General features: G+C 39.1%; 10 protein-coding genes across 10 annotated transcripts; all 10 read left to right on the top strand.

The window, feature by feature from the left end:
* Positions 1-579: 579 nt before the first annotated feature.
* Positions 580-1500, top strand: LOC121187298 (odorant receptor 131-2-like). The gene has a single exon (XM_041046481.1). The coding sequence runs from the start codon at positions 580-582 to the stop codon at positions 1498-1500; it is 921 nt and encodes a 306-aa protein (XP_040902415.1).
* A 1096-nt stretch (positions 1501-2596) lies between these two features.
* On the top strand, positions 2597-3517 carry LOC121187297 (odorant receptor 131-2-like). The gene has a single exon (XM_041046480.1). The coding sequence runs from the start codon at positions 2597-2599 to the stop codon at positions 3515-3517; it is 921 nt and encodes a 306-aa protein (XP_040902414.1).
* A 1088-nt stretch (positions 3518-4605) lies between these two features.
* LOC121187295 (odorant receptor 131-2-like) lies at positions 4606-5526 on the top strand. Its single transcript, XM_041046479.1, has one exon. It carries the CDS (start codon positions 4606-4608, stop codon positions 5524-5526), a length of 921 nt encoding a protein of 306 aa, XP_040902413.1.
* A 1455-nt stretch (positions 5527-6981) lies between these two features.
* LOC121187294 (odorant receptor 131-2-like) lies at positions 6982-7902 on the top strand. The gene has a single exon (XM_041046478.1). The coding sequence runs from the start codon at positions 6982-6984 to the stop codon at positions 7900-7902; it is 921 nt and encodes a 306-aa protein (XP_040902412.1).
* A 2339-nt stretch (positions 7903-10241) lies between these two features.
* LOC121187293 (odorant receptor 131-2-like) lies at positions 10242-11162 on the top strand. Its single transcript, XM_041046477.1, has one exon. The coding sequence runs from the start codon at positions 10242-10244 to the stop codon at positions 11160-11162; it is 921 nt and encodes a 306-aa protein (XP_040902411.1).
* A 1866-nt stretch (positions 11163-13028) lies between these two features.
* On the top strand, positions 13029-13949 carry LOC121187292 (odorant receptor 131-2-like). Its single transcript, XM_041046476.1, has one exon. The coding sequence runs from the start codon at positions 13029-13031 to the stop codon at positions 13947-13949; it is 921 nt and encodes a 306-aa protein (XP_040902410.1).
* Positions 13950-16259: 2310 nt separating this feature from the next.
* On the top strand, positions 16260-17177 carry LOC121187539 (odorant receptor 131-2-like). Its single transcript, XM_041046819.1, has one exon. The coding sequence runs from the start codon at positions 16260-16262 to the stop codon at positions 17175-17177; it is 918 nt and encodes a 305-aa protein (XP_040902753.1).
* A 1235-nt stretch (positions 17178-18412) lies between these two features.
* LOC121187535 (odorant receptor 131-2-like) lies at positions 18413-19330 on the top strand. Its single transcript, XM_041046813.1, has one exon. It carries the CDS (start codon positions 18413-18415, stop codon positions 19328-19330), a length of 918 nt encoding a protein of 305 aa, XP_040902747.1.
* A 1716-nt stretch (positions 19331-21046) lies between these two features.
* LOC121187544 (odorant receptor 131-2-like) lies at positions 21047-21964 on the top strand. Its single transcript, XM_041046822.1, has one exon. The coding sequence runs from the start codon at positions 21047-21049 to the stop codon at positions 21962-21964; it is 918 nt and encodes a 305-aa protein (XP_040902756.1).
* Positions 21965-22856: 892 nt separating this feature from the next.
* LOC121187538 (odorant receptor 131-2-like) lies at positions 22857-23780 on the top strand. Its single transcript, XM_041046818.1, has one exon. The coding sequence runs from the start codon at positions 22857-22859 to the stop codon at positions 23778-23780; it is 924 nt and encodes a 307-aa protein (XP_040902752.1).
* The last annotated feature ends 533 nt before the right edge of the window (positions 23781-24313 follow it).

Here is a 24313-nt window from a genome sequence, read left to right as displayed (position 1 = left end):
CAAAGCCTCCATTGCTGAGGCGACTGCAAACTGGTGCCTGGTGCCCAGTCATAGAAGCTGCCCTGTTTCAGATTAATTTCAAGTGACTTCATGTTAGACATCATTAATGTCATTAAAACATTAATGTCATGCATTGGCATGTATGACATTGTGGATAAAAGTGACCAAAAGAGGATAGGACAGGGTGAGGAGCTCACAGTTCCTTCCTGTCGAAAGGAGCCAGTTGAGGTCATTTGGGGATCTGATTAGATGACATCAGCCATAGATAGGACGAGTCAAGTGGCCATGACAGCACTGACGTGAGCAAAGTTTCATTCTGTGTTATTTTTGGATGTTATAGTCTTTAAAGTCATCATGCACAGCCCTCTCTCAGAGAGCTGCACAGAGCTCAGCAGAAGACGTTACCTTTGGAACAGCATGGAGAGTTTGGTAAACAGCTGTCTTTAAACCAGCATCTGAACATAACTCTGTTCATTTTGTAAAAATAATCTGATTTCCTATTGACAGATAAATTACAAAGTGACACCACAGAATTTCTGTCAGTGCCTCAAGCACTTTTGAAAACAGATATCAGGATATATGGCTGCTAACAACTCACTGGCTGTTGATAATTTCTTAGATCGAAAGATCAGGTTCATTATTCTGCAGGTCCTGGTGATGCTTTTTCTTTCCATCAACTTTTTGCTCATCATAACCTTTTTTCAAAAGGAATATTTCTACACAACTGCTCGCTATATCTTATTTGCTGTTACATTACTGTCTGATAGTTTGATGTTATTCATGACTAACATCCTTCTCATTTTCCTCCATTTTGATATTAACATTCAAGGGTGGTTATGCATCACTATCTGTTCTGTGCCACTTTTGTATCTTACTGTAACACCAGTTACTCTGACAGCAATGACCTTGGAGCGCTATGTGGCCGTTTGCATGCCCCTGCGCCATGGAGAGCTGTGCTCCACACGCAATACTATGCACGGCATTCTCATCATTCACGGTCTCAGCTCTGTGCCCTGCATTGCAATCCTTTCCACCATCTTTGTATCAGCATCCCTTAGCTTCTACACAAAATACTGGGTGTGTTTAGTGGAGTTAGTTTTATTACAGGCATGGCAGCATCATCTTAGATCAGCTGTATATCAATTCCAGTTTTTAATTTCGTGCATAGTGATTCTTTTCTCCTATATTAAAATAATGAAAGTAGCCAGAGCTGCATCAGGAGAGGATAAAAAATCAACACAAAAAGGGCTCAGAACAGTTCTTCTTCATGGTTTTCAGCTGCTGCTCTGTCTCATCCAGATGTGGTGTCCATTCATAGATGCTGCTGTGCTTCAGGTCAATTATAGTTTATATGAAATTGTCAGGTTCTTAAACTTTGTAGTGTTTTATCTTGCACCAAGATGTTTGAGTCCTCTCATTTATGGCCTCAGAGATGAATTTTTTTTTCATGCACTGAAAAATGTTGCCTACTTTGCCTTGTACAAAAGAAACATCATGTGACTATTTAGAGTAACAGTTACTCACTTCCTGTATGCAATGTATTTCCTGTGAAAGCAGTGGAAGTTGAACCATCCTTAGTATGATGGTGCTTACAGATAATGAGCGAGTGGGCATTTTATCCAAAACCACAGTATCATTGCTTATGGATAAGTATCAGGTCCTGTATAACATTATAATGATATTGAGTGAGGTGCTTGGTAGCTGTCAGTCATAACATTTATGTACATAGTGCAGCACATGTACGGCTTTCTTTTCCTCTGTATTATATTTTACAAATGTAGAAATTGATTTTTTTGGGAAAACTTTCCAAATAAATTCAATTCACCTGCTTTGTGTTGTTTCTTGTATGGTTTACTAAAACTCTGCACATATGACACAGAGGAGCAGAGCAGTACACTGGTCACCAACTGCTTGTGAGTTGGACCAGGTGTTTAACTAAGCTGATCCTATCCGTGAGGCATGATTTTATTTCTGCATCATCAGGTATGGTGGGGACATGGAGTCTCAGTGTGCAACTCAAAGCCTCCATTGCTGAGGCGACTGCAAACTGGTGCCTGGTGCCCAGTCATAGAAGCTGCCCTGTTTCAGATTAATTTCAAGTGACTTCATGTTAGACATCATTAATGTCATTAAAACATTAATGTCATGCATTGGCATGTATGACATTGTGGATAAAAGTGACCAAAAGAGGATAGGACAGGGTGAGGAGCTCACAGTTCCTTCCTGTCGAAAGGAGCCAGTTGAGGTCATTTGGGGATCTGATTAGATGACATCAGCCATAGATAGGACGAGTCAAGTGGCCATGACAGCACTGACGTGAGCAAAGTTTCATTCTGTGTTATTTTTGGATGTTATAGTCTTTAAAGTCATCATGCACAGCCCTCTCTCAGAGAGCTGCACAGAGCTCAGCAGAAGACGTTACCTTTGGAACAGCATGGAGAGTTTGGTAAACAGCTGTCTTTAAACCAGCATCTGAACATAACTCTGTTCATTTTGTAAAAATAATCTGATTTCCTATTGACAGATAAATTACAAAGTGACACCACAGAATTTCTGTCAGTGCCTCAAGCACTTTTGAAAACAGATATCAGGATATATGGCTGCTAACAACTCACTGGCTGTTGATAATTTCTTAGATCGAAAGATCAGGTTCATTATTCTGCAGGTCCTGGTGATGCTTTTTCTTTCCATCAACTTTTTGCTCATCATAACCTTTTTTCAAAAGGAATATTTCTACACAACTGCTCGCTATATCTTATTTGCTGTTACATTACTGTCTGATAGTTTGATGTTATTCATGACTAACATCCTTCTCATTTTCCTCCATTTTGATATTAACATTCAAGGGTGGTTATGCATCACTATCTGTTCTGTGCCACTTTTGTATCTTACTGTAACACCAGTTACTCTGACAGCAATGACCTTGGAGCGCTATGTGGCCGTTTGCATGCCCCTGCGCCATGGAGAGCTGTGCTCCACACGCAATACTATGCACGGCATTCTCATCATTCACGGTCTCAGCTCTGTGCCCTGCATTGCAATCCTTTCCACCATCTTTGTATCAGCATCCCTTAGCTTCTACACAAAATACTGGGTGTGTTTAGTGGAGTTAGTTTTATTACAGGCATGGCAGCATCATCTTAGATCAGCTGTATATCAATTCCAGTTTTTAATTTCGTGCATAGTGATTCTTTTCTCCTATATTAAAATAATGAAAGTAGCCAGAGCTGCATCAGGAGAGGATAAAAAATCAACACAAAAAGGGCTCAGAACAGTTCTTCTTCATGGTTTTCAGCTGCTGCTCTGTCTCATCCAGATGTGGTGTCCATTCATAGATGCTGCTGTGCTTCAGGTCAATTATAGTTTATATGAAATTGTCAGGTTCTTAAACTTTGTAGTGTTTTATCTTGCACCAAGATGTTTGAGTCCTCTCATTTATGGCCTCAGAGATGAATTTTTTTTTCATGCACTGAAAAATGTTGCCTACTTTGCCTTGTACAAAAGAAACATCATGTGACTATTTAGAGTAACAGTTACTCACTTCCTGTATGCAATGTATTTCCTGTGAAAGCAGTGGAAGTTGAACCATCCTTAGTATGATGGTGCTTACAGATAATGAGCGAGTGGGCATTTTATCCAAAACCACAGTATCATTGCTTATGGATAAGTATCAGGTCCTGTATAACATTATAATGATATTGAGTGAGGTGCTTGGTAGCTGTCAGTCATAACATTTATGTACATAGTGCAGCACATGTACGGCTTTCTTTTCCTCTGTATTATATTTTACAAATGTAGAAATTGATTTTTTTTGGAAAACTTTCCAAATAAATTCAATTCACCTGCTTTGTGTTGTTTCTTGTATGGTTTACTAAAACTCTGCACATATGATACAGAGGAGCAGAGCAGTACACTGGTCACCAACTGCTTGTGAGTTGGACCAGGTGTTTAACTAAGCTGATCCTATCCGTGAGGCATGATTTTATTTCTGCATCATCAGGTATGGTGGGGACATGGAGTCTCAGTGTGCAACTCAAAGCCTCCATTGCTGAGGCGACTGCAAACTGGTGCCTGGTGCCCAGTCATAGAAGCTGCCCTGTTTCAGATTAATTTCAAGTGATTTCATGTTAGACATCATTAATGTCATTAATGTCATGCATTGTCATGTATGACATTGTGGATAAAAGTGACCAAAAGAGGATAGGACAGGGTGAGGAGCTCACAGTTCCTTCCTGTCAAAAGGAGCCAGTCGAGGTCATTTGGGGATCTGATTAGATGACATCAGCCATAGATAGGACGAGTCAAGTGGCCATGACAGCACTGACGTGAGCAAAGTTTCATTCTGTGTTATTTTTGGATGTTATAGTCTTTAAAGTCAACATGCACAGCCCTCTCTCAGAGAGCTGCACAGAGCTCAGCAGAAGACATTTCCCTTGAAACAGCATGGAGAGATTGGTAAGCAGTTGTCTTTAATCCAGCATCTGAACTTAACTCTGATCATTTTGTAAAAATAATCTGATTTCCTATTGACAGATAAATTACAAAGTGACACCACAGAATTTCTGTCAGTGCCTCAAGCACTTTTGAAAACAGATATCAGGACATATGGCTGCTAACAACTCACTGGCTGGTGATAATTTCTTAGACCGAAAGATCAGGTTCATTACTCTGCAGGTCCTGATGATGCTTTTTCTTTCCATCAACTTTTTGCTCATCATAACCTTTTTTCAAAAGGAGTATTTCCACACAACTGCTCGCTATATCTTATTCGGTGTTACATTACTGTCTGATAGTTTTATGCTATTCATGACTAACATCCTTCTCATTTTCATCCATTTTGATATTAACATTCAAGGTTGGTTATGTATCATTATCTGTGTTGTGACACTTCTGTATGTTACTGTAACACCAATTACTCTGACAGCAATGACGCTGGAGCGCTATGTGGCCGTTTGCATGCCCCTGCGCCATGGAGAGCTGTGCTCCACACGCAATACTATGCACGGCATTCTCATCATTCATGGTCTCAGCTCTGTGCCCTGCATTGCAATCCTTTCCGCCATCTTTGTATCAGCATCCCTTAGCTTCTACACAAAATACTGGGTGTGTTTAGTGGAGTTAATTTTATTACAGGCATGGCAGCATCATCTTAGATCAGCTGTATATCAATTCCTGTTTTTAATTTTGTGCATAGTGATTCTTTTCGCCTACACTAAAATAATGCAAGTGGCCAGAGCTGCATCAGGAGAGGATAAAAAATCAACACAAAAAGGGCTCAGAACAGTTCTTCTTCATGGTTTTCAGCTGCTGCTCTGTTTCATCCAGATGTGGTGTCCATTCATAGATGCTGCTGTGCTTCATGTCAATTATGGTTTATATGAAATTGTCAGGTTCTTAAACTTTGTACTGTTTATTCTTGCACCAAGATGTTTGAGTCCTCTCATTTATGGCCTCAGAGATGAATTTTTTTTTCATGCACTGAAAAATGTTGCCTACTTTGCCTTGTACAAAAGAAACATCATGTGACTATTTAGAGTAACAGTTACTCACTTCCTGTATGCAATGTATTTCCTGTGAAAGCAGTGGAAGTTGAACCATCCTTAGTATGATGGTGCTTACAGATAATGAGCGAGTGGGCATTTTATCCAAAACCACAGTATCATTGCTCATGGATAAGTATCAGGTCCTGTATAACATTATAATGATATTGAGTGAGGTGATTGGTAGCTGTCAGTCATAACATTTATGTACATAGTGTAGCACATGTACGGCTTTCTTTTCCTCTGTATTATATTTTACATATGTAGAAATTGATATTTTTTTGGAAAACTTTCCAAATAAATTCAATCCACCTGCTTTGTATTGTTTCTTGTATGGTTTACTAAAACTCTGCACATATGACACAGAGGAGCAGAGCAGTACACTGGTCATCAAATGCTGGTGAGTTGGACCAGGTGTTTAACTAAGCTGATCCTATCCGTGAGGCATGATTTTATTTCTGCATCATCAGGTATGGTGGGGACATGGAGTCTCAGTGTGCAACTCAAAGCCTCCATTGCCGAGGCAAAGAACTGTGGCCTAAAGGTCATTGGTCACTGCTGTGGCAGTTTAAAAACATGTTTTGGTCAATCAAGCTGCCAAACTACACAAGACCTGCAGTTTCTTCTCCATAAAACTAAATCTTAGTTGTAGGAGGACTTTACTGCAACTTTACTATCATCATTTACATTCATTCATGGCCTCACTGTTTTAGGGCATCAGCATCCTCCTTTAGTTTCTACAAACAACATCAGAAATTTTCAGTGGAGAATTATACTTAGGTGTTTTTATTTCACTTATGGTAAGATTATCTGAATCAATTCCAGCTCTTGATAATGTTCATCAAGACTATTTTCTTCTATGTTAAAATAATGAAAGTCTCTCAAGCTGCATCAGAAAAGGATAAAAAGTCAACATGGAGAGAACACAGAACAGTGGTTCTGCGTGGTTTCCAGCTGCTGCTCTGTCTCATCCAGATGTGGTGCCCAGTCATAGAAGCTGCTCTACTTCAGATTAATTTCAAGTGATTTCATGTTATACATTAATGTCATGCATTGTCATTCATGACATTGTGCATACAAGTGACCAAAAAAGGACAGGACAGGGTGAGGAGCTCACAGTTCCTTCCTGTCGAAAGGAGCCAGTTGAGGTCATTTGGGGATCTGATTAGATGACATCAGCCATAGATAGGACAAATCAGGTGGCCATGACAGCACTGACGTGAGCAAAGTTTCATTCTGTGTTATTTTTGGATGTTATAGTCTTTAAAGTCATCATGCACAGCCCTCTCTCAGAGAGCTGCACAGAGCTCAGCAGAAGACGTTACCCTTGAAACAGCATGGAGAGTTTGGTAAACAGCTGTCTTTAAACCAGCATCTGAACTTAACTCTGTTCATTTTGTAAAAACACGTGTGTTTGCTTAGAAAACAGATATCAGGATATATGGCTGTGAACAACTCACTGGCTGGTGATGATTTCTTAGATCGAAAGATGAAGTTCTTTATTCTGCAGGTCCTGGTGATGCTTTTTCTTTCAATCAACTTTTTGCTCATTGTAACCTTTTTTCAAAAGGAATATTTCTACACATCTGCTCGCTACATATTATTTGCTGTCACATTACTTTCTGATAGCTTGTTATTATTCATGACTAACATCCTTCTCATTTTCATCCATTTTCATATTAACATTCAAGTTTGGTTATGTATCATTATCTGTGTTGTGGTACTTCTGTATATTACTGTAACACCAGTTACTCTGACAGCAATGACCTTGGAGCGCTATGTGGCCATTTGCATGCCCCTGCGCCATGGAGACCTGTGCTCCACACGCAATACTATGCACGGCATTCTCATCATTCACGGCCTCAGCTCTGTGCCCTGCATTCTTATCCTTTCCACCATCTTTGTATCAGCATCCCTTAGCTTCTACACAAAATACTGGGTGTGTTTAGTGGAGATGATTTTATTACACACATGGCAGCATCATCTTAGATCAGCTGTATATCAATTCCAGTTTTTAATCATGTGCATTGTTATTTTTTTCTCCTACATTAAAATAATGAAAGTGGCAAAAGCTGCATCAGGAGACGATAAAAAATCAACACAAAAAGGGCTCAGAACCGTTCTTCTTCATGGTTTTCAGCTGCTGCTCTGTCTCATCCAGATGTGGTGCCCATTCATAGATGCTGCTGTGCTTCAGGTCAATTATAGTTTATATGAAACTGTCAGGTACTTAAACTTTGTACTGTTTTATGTTGCACCAAGATGTCTGAGTCCTCTCGTTTATGGCCTCAGAGATGAAGTTTTTTTTCATGCACTGAAAAACGTTGCCTACCTTGGCTTGTACAAAAGAAACATTATGTGAAACATTATGAGGCCTTTGGGTGTTTTTCTACAAAACCACAGTATAACTGCTGATGAATACGTATCAGGTCCTGCATAACATTATAATGATATTGAGTGAGGTGCTTTGTAGCTGTCAGTCATAAAGTTTATGTATATAGTGCAGCACATTTATGGCTTTGGATGGAAAGTTCCGCATGTTATTACTTTTTCTAGTACATATCACTGTGTTTATGTTGTTGAGTGCATATTGCTGATTAGACTGTCAAACTGGACAATTTAACTGTCAGTCAAACAGTGACACATATGTTTATAATATGGATATTTGTTTGTGAACGTTTTCTTTGTGCACAGCGCTCAGAAATCTTCAAGCAAGAATCTAATTACGCTGGAGGTATTAAGGGTCCTCTGTGTTTGCTTTTACTCAGTGGTGTGCTTATTTGCTTCATGGTGTAAATGGTCAGCTCTGAGAAATCAGATGCTGTCCAGTTTTTTTCCTCTGTATTATATTTTACATATGTAGAAATTGAGACTTTTTTGGTAAACTTTCCAAATAAATTCAGTCCACCTGTTTTGTGTTGTTTCTTGTATGGTTTACTAAAAATCTGCACATATGACACAGAGGAGCAGAGCAGTACACTAGTCACCAACTGCTGCTGAGTTGGACCAGGTGTTAAACTAAACTGTGAGGCACGATTTTATTTCTGCATCATCAGGTATGGTGGGGTCATGGAGTCTCAGTGTGCAACTCAAAGCCTCCATTGCTGAGGCGACTGCAAAGAATTGTGGCCTAAAGGTCATTCGTCACTGTGTGGCAGTTTAAAAACATGATGTTGTGGTGAATCAAGCTACTCAAGACCTGCAGTTTCTTCTCCATAAAACAAAATCATTGTTGTGGGAGGACTTTACTGAACCTTTACTATCATCATGTACATTCATTCATGGCCTCACTGTGTTAGGGCATCAGCATCCCTTAGTTTCAACAAACAATATCAGAAATGTTTAGTGGAGAATTATATTTATGAGAGTAGTGGTTCTTCATGCTTTCCAGATGATGATCTGTCTCATCCCATTCATAGAAACTAATATATTTTAATCCAACTGTCCTCCTGTGGAAAAGAAGCACATAGGTTGTGCAAGCAGCTTCTTGTGACCCCTAAATGCGTTTTATTGTTAGGTGACCTCTAGTGGCCATAGTGATTATGACAGGAGCAAAGGACAAAGTAAGGTGATGTATTATGAAGAGAGACAAAATCTGTTAGGAGGAGTTAGTTGGTGGATGGATGAGACCACATGAAAACATGTGATTTTGCCAAAGAAGACTGCTGTTCTTTTCCTCTGTGACTAGTCTGTAGTCAGCATTGTGTGTTTTAGCCATGACTGTTCCATGTCTTTAATTGATTGTTATTGGAGCCATAATAGCAAAGGTCCTCCAACCAGAAGGAAGAACTTATTTTAACCCCACCGATGGTTTTATCCTAAACCTAACCAAGCAGTCTTTGTTCCCCAAACTTAACCAGAACACGACTGTAACATGAGCTTAACCTCATGTTTATTGTTGTAACCATGACAGAAAGAGGGGCCATTGCTATGAGCCATCCAGTCTGTATAAGACCAGAATGAGAGCTCTGTCTGTTTCCTCAACAGGAAATCAACATGTTTTCAGTGAGTCTTGGCCTCCACCAAGATTGTGCCATGTCACCAGTTGTGATTTTCATGGAGAGGATCTCAAGGCACAGGTGGGCGGAGGGGAGTGTCCACTTTGTGGATCTCAGAATCACAGTTGATGTGTTTCTGCTGACTTCACCAGGCCACAACCTTCAGCATGAACCAGGGTGGTTTGCATGGTCATGAGCTTTGAGTAGTCACCAAATGAATGACACTGTGAATACAAGTGACCAAAATGAGTGTCCTCTGTCTGGTGGCTGGGCTCTGGCTTAGAGATAGGACAGGGTGAGGAGCTCACAGTTCCTTCCTGTTGAAAGGAGCCAGTTGAGGTCATTTGGGGATCTGATTCGATGACATCAGCCATAGATAGGACAAATCAGGTGGCCATGACAGCACTGACGTGAGCAAAGTTTCATTCTGTGTTATTTTTGGATGTTATAGTCTTTAAAGTCATCATGCACAGCCCTCTCTCAGAGAGCTGCACAGAGCTCAGCAGAAGACGTTACCCTTGAAACAGCATGGAGAGTTTGGTAAACAGCTGTCTTTAAACCAGCATCTGAACTTAACTCTGTTCATTTTGTCGGAATAATATCATTTTCTATTGACAGACACATAACATAGTGACAGTTTACAGAATTTTTGGCAGTGCCTCAAACATATGTGTGTTTTCTTAGAAAACAGATATCAGGATATATGGCTGCTAACAACTCACTGGCTGATGATGATCTCTTAAACCGACATATCAGGTTCTTTTCTCTGCAGTTCCTGGTGACGATTTTTCTTTCCGTCAACTTGTTGCTCATCGTAACCTTTTTTCAAAAGGAATATTTCTACACAACTGCCCGCTACATATTATTTGCTGTTATGTTACTGTCTGATAGCTTGTTGTTAATCGTTTCTAACATCCTTCTCATCTTCACCCATTTTCGTATTAACATTCAAGTTTGGTTATGTATCATTATCTGTGTTGTGCCACTTCTGTATCTTACTGTAACACCAGTTACTCTGACAGCAATGACCCTGGAGCGCTATGTGGCCATCTGCATGCCCCTGCGCCATGGAGAGCTGTGCTCCACACGCAATACTATGCACGGCATTCTCATCATTCACGGTCTCAGCTCTGTGCCCTGCATTGCAATCCTTTCCACCATCTTTGTATCAGCATCCCTTAGCTTCTACACAAAATATTGGATGTGTTTAGTGGAGTTAGTTTTATTACAGGCATGGCAGCATCATCTTAGATCAGCTGTATATCAATTCCAGTTTTTAGTTTTGTGCATAATGATTGTTTTCTCCTACATTAAAATAATGAAAGTAGCCAGAGCTGCATCAGGAGAGGATAAAAAATCAACAAAAAAAGGGCTCAGAACAGTTCTTCTTCATGGTTTTCAGCTGCTGCTCTGTTTCATCCAGATGTGGTGTCCATTCATAGATGCTGCTGTACTTCAGGTCAATTATGGTTTATATGAAATTGTCAGGTACTTAAACTTTGTATTTTTTTATCTTGCACCAAGATGTCTGAGTCCTCTCATTTATGGCCTCAGAGATGAAGTTTTTTATCATGCACTGAAAAACGTTGCCTACCTTGGCTTGTACAAAAGAAACAATATGTGACAAATTAGATTAACAGTTACTCACTTTCTGCTCGCAATGTTTTTTCTGTGACAGCTGTGGATGTTGAACTGGCTTTAATGTGACGGCGCTTACAGATAATGACCCTTTGGGTGTTTTTCTACAAAACCACAGTATCATAGCTGATGGATACGTATCAGGTCCTGCATAACATTATAATGATATTGAGTGAGGTGCTTGGTAGCATCCCTTAGATTCAACAAACAATATCAGAAATGTTTAGTGGAGAATTATACTTAGGTGTGTTTATTTCACTTATGGTAAAATCATCTAAGATTAGAACTGTAGCCAAAAGGTCATTGGTCACTGGTGTGGCAGCTTATGGTAAGATCATCTAAGATCATCTGTATATCAATTGCAATTCTTGATTATGTGCATCAACACTGTTTTCTTCTATGTTCAAATAATGAAAGTCCCCCAAGCTGCATCAGAAAAGAATAAAAAGTCAACATGGAGAGAACACAGAACAGTGGTTCTTCACAGTTTCCAACTGCTGCTCTGTCTCATCCAGATGTGGTTTCCCATTCATAGAAGCTGCTCTACTTCAGATTAATTTCAGGTAATTGATTAAGGTCATTCAGATTATTAAAGTCATGTATGTAATGTTGAACCTTTGTCTGAGATTTCACGTTGCATCATTTATGGCCTCAGTGTTAAAAGCTACAACTTGTTTACTTCGTTCACAAATAAAGTTAAAGTAAACCTTAAATATGAAAATAAATCAGTGAAAAAATGTGATCTGAACTCATTTTATTACTTCACAGCATTCCTTGTCTGAGAGTGCTCAGTGAAAAACTGGTGCCGAGGTTTACACAAAATGCAACTTACAAGAAATAAAACAGATTGAACCAAATGTGATCGTAGCATGACCTTAACCTCATGTTTACAGTTGGGACCATGACGAAAGTCCAGTACTCCTGCCACCTTAAGTGTGCTATTTCAGGAGATGCTGCTATGTGTATCAATGGGTAGAGACAAATGACCAATACGGTCATTCAGGTTGAAAGAAAAAGGGGTCACTGCTTCAAGCCATCTGGTATGTATATGACCAGAATGAGAGCTCTGTCTGTATCCTCAACAAGAAAATCAACATGTTTTCAGTGGGTCTTGGCCTCCACCAAGATTGTACCTTGTCACCAATTGTGATTTTCATGGAAAGATTCTCAAGGCACAGGTGGATGGAGGGGAGTGTCCAGTTTGGGGACCTCAGAATAGCGGTTGATGTGGCTCTACTGACTTAACCAGACCACAACCTTCAGCATGAACCAGGGTGGTTTGGAGTCAGGTGTGAAGCAGCTGGGATAAAAATTAGCACCTGTAAGTCTGAGGCCATGGTTCTTAATTAGAAAATGGTGGACTGCTCTGTTATGCTCTTTTATGCCCCAAATGGTGTGTAAGATCAAGACTTGGATAAGTGCAACCTCAGCAGTAATGCAGACATTGTGCTAAGCTGATTTACAGGTTAATCCATGTTCCAACCCTAATCTATGGTCATGACCTTAGTAGTGAATGACATCAGCCACTGATAGGACGAGTCAAGTGGCCATGACAGCACTGACGTGAGCAAAGTTTCATTCTGTGTTATTTTTGGATGTTATAGTCTTTAAAGTCATCATGCACAGCCCTCTGTCAGAGAGCTGCACAGAGCTCAGCAGAAGACGTTACCCTTGAAACAGCATGGAGAGTTTGGTAAACAGCTGTCTTTAAACCAGCATCTGAGCTTAACTCTGTTCATTTTGTCAGAATAATCTCATTTTCTATTGACAGATTACACAATGACAGTTTACAGAATTTTTGGCAGTGCCTTAAACACATGTGTGTTTGCTTAGAAAACAGAAATCAAGATATATGGCTGCTAACAACTCACTGGCTGGTGATGATCTCTTAAACCGAAAGATCGGGTTCCTTACTCTGCAGGTCCTGGTGATGCTTTTTCTTTCCATCAACTTGTTGCTCATCATAACCTTTTTTCAAAAGGAATATTTCTACACATCTGCTCGCTACATATTATTTGCTGTTACATTACTGTCTGATAGCTTGTTATTATTCATGACTGATTTCCTTCTCGTTTTCGCCCATTTTCATATAAACATTCAAGGTTGGTTATGTATCATTATATGTGCTGTGATATTTTTGTATCTTACTGTAACACCAGTTACTCTGACAGCAATGACCCTGGAGCGCTATGTGGCCATCTGCATGCCCCTGCGCCATGGAGAGCTGTGCTCCACACGCAGCATTATGCACAGCATTCTCATCATTCATGTCCTCAGCTCTGTGCCCTGCATTGTTGTTCTCTCCACCTTCTTTGTTTTGGCATCCCTTAGCTTCTACAAAGAGCAACATATATGTTTAGTGGAGGTCTTTTTGTTTCACATATGGCAGCATCATCTTAGATCAGCTGTATATCAATTCCAGTTTTTAATTTTGTGCATCATCATTGTTTTCTCCTATGTTAAAATAATGAAAGTGGCCAGAGCTGCATCAGGAGACGATAAAAAATCAACACAAAAAGGGCTCAGAACAGTTCTTCTTCATGGTTTTCAGCTGCTCCTCTGTTTCATCCAGATGTGGTGTCCATTCATAGAATCTTCATTATTTCAGATTAATTTTACTTTATTCGAAAGTATCAGGTACTTTAACTTCCTAATGTTTTATCTTGCACCAAGATGTCTGAGTCCTCTCATTTATGGCCTCAGAGATGAAGTCTTTTTTCATGCACTGAAAAACATTGTCTACCTTGGTTTGAATAAAAGAAATATCACTTGACTAACTAGATTTGAACACATTTTTTCTTTGGCAGCTGTGGGTGTTGAACTGGTCTACATAGGCTAGATATGTTTCAAAAAAATCTCTGTATCATTGCTGGTGGATATATATCAGGTCCTTCATTTTAATAATAGTCAAATGAGCTGATGTCCATTTTTTTTCTTCCACTTGGTGTTTCTAACAAATGCCCTAGCACTTGACCACGCATACAATGACTGAGAAGAAAGGAAATATAATGGATAGATCCATGTTATGTTTCCCAGTATCTACATTTTGTCCTGATTATATCTTTTATGACTTCTTAATGATTAACAAATATTAAATGCTTAGGGTTTTACATTTTGTAAATAGAAACTAAATAGATTGCCCTAAATGAAAAAAGTAAATCTGTGTTAACATGCAAATGTTTGTACAAATGTGCTAGTTGCATTTTTTGGAATACTTGTAAACTTTCCAGAAGAAAGTAATTCACCCATTTTCTATTGTTATCTCTGCCAGTGAGGGATGAACCCATCAAATGTTGGTGCAGATATGATTAAAGGGGCGGATCCAGGCCTTTTTGTACAGCTTTCCCTAAGACTTCGAGATACTGAGTGACATTCTAGTTTTTTGTATGTTGTTGTAAGGGGCAATGTGTAAGAACGTGAAGTAAAGAATTGCTGTCAGATCAGGCGTCAGATCAGGCATCAGGTGTTTTAGTGGAGATTGGCAGTACACCTTGGGTGTGACTGTCTGTTATCTTGGACCTCAGAATAACTGTCGCAAATTTCCCTCTCAAAGTCGAAGCTTCACAGTGATTTCACATGTACATACATTTGCAACAAAATCCCATCTTTCCATGACCAGCCCCTAAGGGGGCTGTTTTCGGAACCCTTGTTTTGTTTTGAACTCCTTTGTGGACATTTGGACCATTTTGGACTCTTGTTTAGTTTCTTACGTTTTGTTAGTAGTTCCTGTTTTATTTTGAATTCACAGCCCTTGTATATCTTATCTTGTTCTACTTCCTCTCTTTGTCTGGTTTTCCCTCCTTTTGTGATTATCTGCCCCGCCCTAATTGGTGTCACCTGTTGCCCATTGCCTTGTTTATTTAAGTCTTGTTGTTTCCCCGACCTGTGTTGTTCTGGGTGTGTGCTTCTGCCTTGCCTCCCCTGCCTTGTCAAGTCCACGTGTTCCAGTACCAGTGCCTTTGCATTTTTCTTCACCTCATGGACTTACCTTGGTTACCTGTTGATTTCAAGTAAGGACTTTTCACTTTTGTGTTTTATGTTTCCAGCCTTTTTCCCTCCTGTGTGGATGATTTTTAATTGTTTTAGTTTTGTTCTCTGGCTCTGGACTCCAAGTGATTTTGAGTTAATTAAAAGACTTTTTAGTTTACTCATCTGCTTGTCTTGGGGGTTTTTGCATTTGAGTCCTCTCTTCCCTCGTGTTCCCGGTTGCCTCGGTTCCCTTCATGTGTTCAGATGGACAGTGTAATCAGCTAAAAAGACTAGGTTGGCCAACAATTCAGAGGTCTCCAGTTGAATAAGGCTATGACTGTTTCAGACAATTTCAAATCTCAGAAAATGGGGGGTTGTCTGACAGCTAAGCCAACATTTGAGTGTTATATTATGTCCCTATACTGCACATCGATTTCCAACAGAAACACCAGAAATCCTGGTGATTAGGTTTCTTGCCAAATGAGACTAATAATTTTCACATCACCAGCTCACAGGCTGTGCCCTGTGACCTCTATGCCTGTGACTAATATTTCCATATTGTGATAGTGATGCCCAGTGTTGACAACAGGAACTGCATTTTAATAGTAGTGGGCTAAAAATATAGTTTTTAAATAAATTATGGGCCATTACAAATAAAGCTACTGGCCCCACATGGCCTGCGAGCTGGGCACCTCATGGTCTGTACACTTTGGATAAACAGGACCTGTGGAATAACAATATGTTATTGGAATCAAATTTGAAAGAACAAAACTTATGCGGTCACTTTCGAGTCTCTCCAGCTGTTCATGTATCTTGCTATGACACTGATGAGCAAAGATTCACTCAGTGTTATTTTTAGATGTTATGCTAATTAGTCATCATGCACAGCCCTCCCTCAGAAGGCTGCACAGAGCAGAGGACACCACTCTTTAAACAATGTGGAGGTCTTGGTAAACAGCTGTTTTTAAACCAGCGTCTGAGCAATTCAGGGCAGGCTGACACTGGACTTGAGCTTTTATCATTTTGTCATTTTGACACACATAATGACACTTATGGATTTTTGGCTGTGCCTCAAACATTTGTGTGTTTCTTGAGAAAACAGATTTAAAGACAAATGGCCTCAAACAGCTCACTGGTTGGCAGTGATCTCATGCAGCAACAGATTAAGGCCATTATTGTGCAGATGCTGGTGATGATTTTTCTTTGCATCAACTTGCTGCTCATCATAACCTTTTATACTAAGGAGTGCTTTTACACCACTCCACGCTACATCTTATTTGCAGTAACCTTACTATCTGATAGCTTGTTGTTATTCATGTCTGATGTCCTTCTCATGTTTACCTATTTTTATTTAACCATGCAAGTGTGGCTGTGTATCATCATCTCCTTTCCTGTCCTTCTGTACCTTGTAGTCACACCAGTTACTCTGACAGCAATGACCCTGGAGCGCTATGTGGCCATTTTCATGCCCCTGCGCCATGGAGAGCTGTGCTCCACACGCAATACTATGTACTGTATCCTCATCATTCATGGCCTCAGCTCTGTGCCCTGCATTGTTGTTCTCTGCACCTTGTTTGCATCAGCATCTCTTAGTTTTTACAACCAGTACAGGTTATGCTCTGTGGAGATATTCATTTTGCACAGGTGGCAGGATCACGTCAGGTCAGCTGTGCATCAGTTTTACTTTTTGATTATGTGTATCATCATTATTTTCTCCTATGTTAAAATCATGAAAGTGGCCAGAGCTGCAGCAGGAGAGGATAAAAAGTCAACGTGGAAAGGGCTCAGAACAGTTCTTCTTCATGGTTTCCAGCTGCTGCTCTGTCTCATCCAGCTGTGGTGTCCATTCATAGAAGCTGCTGTACTTCAGATTAATTTCAGGATATTTCTTGATGTCAGGTACTTTAACTACATAATGTTTAGTCTTGCTCCAAGATGTCTGAGTCCTCTCATTTATGGCCTCAGAGATGAAGCATTTTTTCATGCATTGAAAAACTATGTATCCTTTGGCCGGTATAAAAGAAATATTTGAAGAGGAGGATGTCTGCATTTCACTTTTACATAAAAATGTTTTAAGAATGTTTTTAACTAGTTTAAAGTAACTAGTTTGTTATAAGCATGACTGTGATTAAATTATTTAAGCTGCAATTCAATCTCAACACTGTTTTTGAGTTTGTGCATCATTGTTCATTTAAGGTGACTGCATATTTTTAGGTTTTTGCCTCCATGTTAAGTTATACTGTATTACATTCATTATAGACTCTTTGGTATTTAAACATATTTATGATAATATGACTTAAAAGGGGACTAAAGATTATCATTATTAGTCTGAACCACGTTTATTCAACTACCTTACTCAAACTTTTATAAACTGTATCATATATGACAGTTTCTTCATCCTCTCTTGATATAGTATCAACTATGTTTTTACTGAAAGTAATCTTTTGGCCTCTTTTTGCTTTTTGTTTTTAACAGGTCCTTTTCAAATGGCTGTGTCCCTAATTGTTTTGAAACTGCTTGTGTGAGCCTATCATGAATAAAATCTGGGCATGGTCCCTTCTTCCCTCAAAGCTAAAGACCAATTTCCATGTTGCTTTTTAGATCAACATTTTGGAAATGACAGTGTCCAAACAAATTCTATCCGCACTGGAAAACTTTTTAAAAATAGTTTCAATCTGGTTTTGCAGAAGTATCACAGCTCTGAGTTTTCACCTCACCTGTCAAATAGGAGATTTTGTGTCACTGTGAAAAATTATATCAAGATAGTGTTAAACATATAGGCAGGCCCTCTGTAATGCCAGAGCAGCCTATTACTCATCATTACTGGAGGGGGGAAAAAAGACCTGAACTGGTTAATAACCTGACCCATTACTATCACTCCCTGTGATGACTGACTTTGGAAAAACAATACCTATGGAATAGTAATATGTTGCTAGGCACAACTAATGAGGAGGATGAACAGAAGTTGTAATGATGACGCTGTGATGACTAAGCAAAATTTCATTCTGGGTTATTTTTGGATGTTATAGTCCTTAAAGTCATCATGCACAGCCGTCTCTCAGAGAGCTGCACAGAGCTCAGCAGAAGACACTACACTTAAACAGCATGGAGGGCTGTCTTTAACCAGCATCTGAATAATTCAAGGAAGGCTGACACTGGACTTGAACTTTTATCATTTTGGCGTAAATCTTACATAATGACACATTAATGGATTTTTGGCTGTGCCTCAAACATTTGTGTTTCTTTAGAAAACAGATTTAAAGACAAATGGCCTCAAACAGCTCACTGGTTGGCAGTGATCTCATGCAGCAACAGATTAAGGCCATTATTGTGCAGATCCTGGTGATGATTTTTCTTTGCATCAACTTGCTGCTCATCATAACCTTTTATACTAAGGAGTGCTTTTACACCACTCCACGCTACATCTTATTTGCAGTAACCTTACTATCTGATAGTTTGTTGTTATTCATGTCTGATGTCCTTCTCATCTTTACCTATTTTTATGTAACCATGCAAGTGTGGCTGTGTATCATCATCTCCTTTCCTGTCCATCTGTGCCTTGTAGTCACACCAGTTACTCTGACAGCAATGACCCTGGAGCGCTATGTGGCCATTTTCATGCCCCTGCGCCATGGAGAGCTGTGCTCCACACGCAATACTATGTACTGTATCCTCATCATTCATGGCCTCAGCTCTGTGCCCTTCATTGTTATTCTCTCCACCTTGTTTGCATCAGCATCTCTTAGATTTTACAACCAGTACAGGTTATGCTCTGTGGAGATATTAATTTTGCACAGGTGGCAGGATCACGTCAGGTCAGCTGTGCATCAGTTTTACTTTTTGATTATGTGTATCATCATTGTTTACTCCTATGTTAAAATCATGAAAGTGGCCAGAGCTGCATCAGGAGAGGATAAAAAGTCAACAAGGAAAGGGCTCAGAACAGTTCTTCTTCATGGTTTCCAGCTGCTGCTCTGTCTCATCCAGCTGTGGTGTCCATTCATAGAAGCTGCTGTACTTCAGATTGATTTCAGGATATTTCTTGATGTCAGGTACTTTAACTACATAATGTTTCGTCTTGCTCCAAGATGTCTGAGTCCTCTCATTTATGGCCTCAGAGATGAAACATTTTTTCATGCATTAAAAACCTATGTATCCTTTAGAAGGTATAAAAGAAATATTTGAAGAGGAGGATGTCTGCATTTCACTTTTACATAAAAATGTTTTAAGTATGTTTTTAACTAGTTTAAAGTAATTAGTTTATTGCTATAAGAATGACTGTGATTAAATTATTTATGCTGCAATTCAATCTCAACACTGTTTTTGTGCATCATTGATCTTTTAAGGTGACTGCATATTGTAGCTTTTTACCTCCATGATAAGTTATATTACATTCATCATAGACCCTTTGGCATTTAAACATACTTATGCTAATAATACTTAAAAAAGGGACTAAAGATTATTATTATTATTATTATTATTATCATTATTATTTAGTTATTATTGTCTTTCTGAGAAATCATTTCTTCCCATCAACACAAACCTAGATTTTTATTTAATACTGTTGATCACCTGGTGAACCTTGCCCCTGTTAAAAGTGATGCTGACTGTGAAATAGTTTTATCCTATTTTACTGATGAAGTGGAGTCAAGTAGACTCTCTGTCACCTACAGTTCTAATTACAGTAATGTGTCACCTACAACAAGAGAGTCTGAACCACGTTTATCCAACTACCTTACTCAAACTTTTATAAACCTTATCATATATGAGAGTTTCTTCATCCTCTCTTAATATATTATCAACAATGTTTTTACTAAAAGTAAAGTAATCTTTTGGCCTCTTTTTGCTTTTTGTTTTTAACAGGTCCTTTTCAAATGGCTGTGTCCCTAATTATTTTAAAACTGCTTGTGTGAGCCTATCATGAATAAAATCTGGGCATGGTCCCTTCTTCCCTCAAAGCTAAAGACCAATTTCCAGTTGCTTTTTATATCAACATTTTAGAAATGATGGTGTCCAAACAAATTCTATCCGCACTGGAAAACTTTTTTAAAAAGTTTCAATCTGGTTTTGCAGAAGTATCACAGCTCTGAGTCTGCCCTGCTCATGGTTACCAGTGACATTTCAGTGACTGCTAATGATAGCATATGCTTAGTCCTTGTAATCTTGGACCTTAGTGCAGCCTTTAACAAGATCAATCCCAGCATCTTGTTAGACTGAGGCCCTGGGTCAGGACATCTGGTACAGCCTTGGGATGGTTTTCACCTCACCTGTCAAATAGGAGATTTTGTGTCACTGTGAAAAATTATAACAAGATAGTGTTAAACATATAGGCAGGCCCTCTGTAATGCCAGAGCAGCCTATTACTCATCATTACTGGAGGGGGGAAAAAAAGACCTGAACTGGTTAATAACCTGACCCATTACTATCATTCCCTGTGGTGACTGACTTTGGAAAAACAATACCTATGGAATAGGTTACTGGCCCAACCTATGAGATCACTTTCAAGTCTCTGCAGTACTTCATCTGTCCAGCTAGGGACAACTAATGAGGAGGATGAACAGAAGTTGTAATGATGACGCTGTGATGACTAAGCAAAATTTCATTCTGGGTTATTTTTGGATGTTATAGTCCTTAAAGTCATCATGCACAGCCGTCTCTCAGAGAGCTGCACAGAGCTCAGCAGAAGACACTACACGTAACAGCATGGAGGTCTTGGCAAACGGCTGTCCTTAACCAGCATCTGAATAATTCAAGAAAGGCTGACACTGGACTTGAACTTTTATCATTTTGTCATTTTGGCGTAAATCTTACATAATGACACTTTAATGGATTTTTGGCTGTGCCTCAAACATTTGTGTGTTTCTTCAGAAAATAGATATGACCTCAAATGACAAATGACAAATGACCTCAAACAGCTCACTGGTTGGCAGTGATCTCATGCAGCAACAGATTAAGGCCATTATTGTGCAGATCCTGGTGATGATTTTTCTTTGCATCAACTTGCTGCTCATCATAACCTTTTATACTAAGGAGTGCTTTTACACCACTCCACGCTACATCTTATTTGCTGTAACCTTACTATCTGATAGCTTGTTGTTATTCATGTCTGATGTCCTTCTCATCTTTACCTATTTTTATTTAACCATGCAAGTGTGGCTGTGTATCATTATCTCCATTCCTATTCTTCTGTACCTTGTAGTCACACCAGTTACTCTGACAGCAATGACCCTGGAGCGCTATGTGGCCATTTGCGTGCCCCTGCGCCATGGAGAGCTGTGCTCCACACGCAATACAATGCGCAGTATCCTCATTATTCATGGTCTCAGCTCTGTGCCCTGCATTGTTGTTCTCTGCACCTTATTTGCATCAGCATCTCTTAGTTTTTACAAGCAGCACAGTTTATGCTTTGTTGAGATATTCTTTTTGTACAGGTGGCAGGATCACGTCAGGTCAGCCATGTATCAGTTTTACTTTTTGATAATGTGCATCATCATTGTTTTCTCCTATGTTACGATAATGAAAGTGGCCAGAGCTGCATCAGGAGAGGATAAAAAGTCAACAAGGAAAGGGCTCAGAACAGTTCTTCTTCATGGTTTCCAGCTGCTGCTCTGTCTCATCCAGCTGTGGTGTCCATTCATAGAAACTGCTGTACTTCAGATTGATTTCAGGTTATTTATAAATGTCAGGTACTTTAACTACATAATGTTTCGTCTTGCTCCCAGATGTCTGAGTCCTCTTATTTATGGTCTCAGAGATGAAACATTTTTTCATGCGCTGAAAAACAATGTCTTCTTTTGCTTCTTTAAAAGAAACGTGTGACAAAGAAAATTCATAAGTTTCTAACAGAAAAACTGCAAAATACAAAAATAAAAAAACTGAAATATTTTTTAAAACTGGTTTATTATTATAAGCATGTTGCTATTAAAGTGACAATGCATACTCAACATTGTTTTTTGTATTTGTGCATCTCTGTTCAGTTGCGGAGACTATGTTTTTCAGGCTGTTAATGCCCTTCATGTTACATTACACATAATATTGATTATAGACCGTTGTAGCATTTACATGTATCAATAAATAGTTGCTCCAAAGCCAAACTAAATTAAGGCTGTAGAAGACTGCTCTCTACAGAAAGACAGAGGCAATAAGCTTTTTCTTGGTCTTGTAGGTTTATATAGAAGCCTCTTCCCCTCATTTGGAAGAAAAAAACAAAAACAAAAAATGCAGCTCCCCTACCTGCCCTAACTGGTAGAATCAAGAAAAAGCTCCTGTCAGGGATTTTTTCGAAAACTGAAAGCTGAAATTTCTTGGAAACAGGGCTTAAAACGTGAAATCCTTCACAAATCCTTATGGTGTTTACATCCGCTTTCAAACTGTAGTCATCTACAGATAGCTCCTGGGGGAGACAAGCAGAAAATAGCAATAACAAACAGGTGAAGTGTGGTGAGCAAAGTTTCATTGCTGTTACTCTCCTTGTATTTCAGTCACTCCTATAAAGTCTCCATGCACAGCCCTCTCTCAGAGCACTACGAAGATCTCCACAGACAACAGCTAGATAATCTGCCACAATGTTTTGCCAATGCAGGGAGGGTTTAGTCAACTTCTGTACATAAACAATTTTCTTAGCACCACCTTAACTTTTATCATTTTGTGAAAAGAATCTCATTTTTCTCTGACAGACACATTTAATGATGATAATGGAATGTTTGATGTGATGGCAAACAACAGCTCATTGGTTGGTGGTGGGTTCTTGCCGCGACAGATCAATGACAGGGTCATTATTGTGCAGATTCTGGTGATGATTTTTCTTTCAATCAACTTGTTGCTGGTCATGACCTTTTTTAAAAAGGAGTGCTTCTACACAAGTGCTCGCTACATCTTATTTGCTGTTACTCTACTGTCTGATAGCTTGTTGTTGTTCATGTCTGATATCCTGCTCATCTTTACCTATTTTGAGTTTACCCTGCAAGTTTGGTTGTGTGTCATTGTCTGTGTTGTGCCACTTCTGTACATTGTAGTCACACCAGTTACTCTGACAGCAATGACCCTGGAGCGCTATGTGGCCATCTGCATGCCCCTGCGCCATGGAGAGCTGTGCTCCACACGCAATACTATGCACAGTATCCTCATCATTCATGGCCTCAGCTCTGTGCCCTGCATTGTTGTTCTCTGCACCTTGTTTGCATCAGCATCTCTTAGTTTTTACAAGCAGCACAATGTATGCTCTGTGGAGATATTCTCTTTGTACAGGTGGCAGGATCACATCAGGTCAGCTGTGCATCAGCTTTACTTTTTGATTATGTGCATCATCATTGTTTTCTCCTATGTTAAAATCATGAAAGTGGCCAGAGCTGCATCAGGAGAGGATAAAAATTCAACATGGAAAGGGCTCAGAACAGTTCTTCTTCATGGTTTCCAGCTGCTGCTCTGTCTCATCCAGCTGTGGTGTCCATTCATAGAAGCTGCTGTACGTCAGATTGATTTCATGTTGTTCGTTCAAGTTAAGTACTTTAACTACATAATGTTTAGTCTTGCTCCAAGATGTCTGAGTCCTCTCATTTATGGCCTCAGAGATGAAACATTTTTTCATGCATTGAAAAACTATGTATCCTTTGGCTGGTATAAAAGAAATATTTGACAGGAAAGATACAGAACTTTCCAACAGAAAGGACTTAATGGAAAGAGCATATAAAAATGATTGTTATTAATATAATTTATTATTATAATTATCAAATCAATAATAATCTGAAATTATTTAGAATTATAAGCTTGAATGTGATTATATTGCTATTTAAGCGACAATTCAAATTGAACACTCTTTTGTGTATTTTTTCCACAGTGTTCATTTAAAGTGACTGTTTATCAGGCTGTTATTGCTCTTCATGTTACATTATATCTAATATTAATTACTGACCATTGTAGCATTTCCATGTATCAACAAATACTTCAACAAATATTTCATACTTGTTAAAAGATGGACTGTAATAGGATTAATGTACAATAGTAACTCCTATGCCATACCTTTCACCAACAAGAATGATTTTTATTTTGCAAGTGAGCTAAGATTAAAGAAGCTAGAGGTGATAGCTGCAGCTGATTTATGTATCAATTTTTAAACCAGATGCAAGATTTCTTGCATGTGAGTTAACATTCAATGAAAGAGGCCCAGAG

Source organism: Toxotes jaculatrix, chromosome 9, assembly GCF_017976425.1.
Source record: "Toxotes jaculatrix isolate fToxJac2 chromosome 9, fToxJac2.pri, whole genome shotgun sequence".
Lineage (NCBI taxonomy): Eukaryota > Metazoa > Chordata > Actinopteri > Toxotidae > Toxotes > Toxotes jaculatrix.
The sequence above is the reverse complement of the archived record's forward strand: the minus strand, read 5'-3'. Positions and strand labels throughout refer to the sequence as shown.

Coding starts and splice junctions, on each gene's coding strand:
- LOC121187298 (XM_041046481.1), top strand. CDS start 580: ATGGCTGCTAACAACTCACTGGCTGTTGATAATTTCTTAGATCGAAAG.
- LOC121187297 (XM_041046480.1), top strand. CDS start 2,597: ATGGCTGCTAACAACTCACTGGCTGTTGATAATTTCTTAGATCGAAAG.
- LOC121187295 (XM_041046479.1), top strand. CDS start 4,606: ATGGCTGCTAACAACTCACTGGCTGGTGATAATTTCTTAGACCGAAAG.
- LOC121187294 (XM_041046478.1), top strand. CDS start 6,982: ATGGCTGTGAACAACTCACTGGCTGGTGATGATTTCTTAGATCGAAAG.
- LOC121187293 (XM_041046477.1), top strand. CDS start 10,242: ATGGCTGCTAACAACTCACTGGCTGATGATGATCTCTTAAACCGACAT.
- LOC121187292 (XM_041046476.1), top strand. CDS start 13,029: ATGGCTGCTAACAACTCACTGGCTGGTGATGATCTCTTAAACCGAAAG.
- LOC121187539 (XM_041046819.1), top strand. CDS start 16,260: ATGGCCTCAAACAGCTCACTGGTTGGCAGTGATCTCATGCAGCAACAG.
- LOC121187535 (XM_041046813.1), top strand. CDS start 18,413: ATGGCCTCAAACAGCTCACTGGTTGGCAGTGATCTCATGCAGCAACAG.
- LOC121187544 (XM_041046822.1), top strand. CDS start 21,047: ATGACCTCAAACAGCTCACTGGTTGGCAGTGATCTCATGCAGCAACAG.
- LOC121187538 (XM_041046818.1), top strand. CDS start 22,857: ATGGCAAACAACAGCTCATTGGTTGGTGGTGGGTTCTTGCCGCGACAG.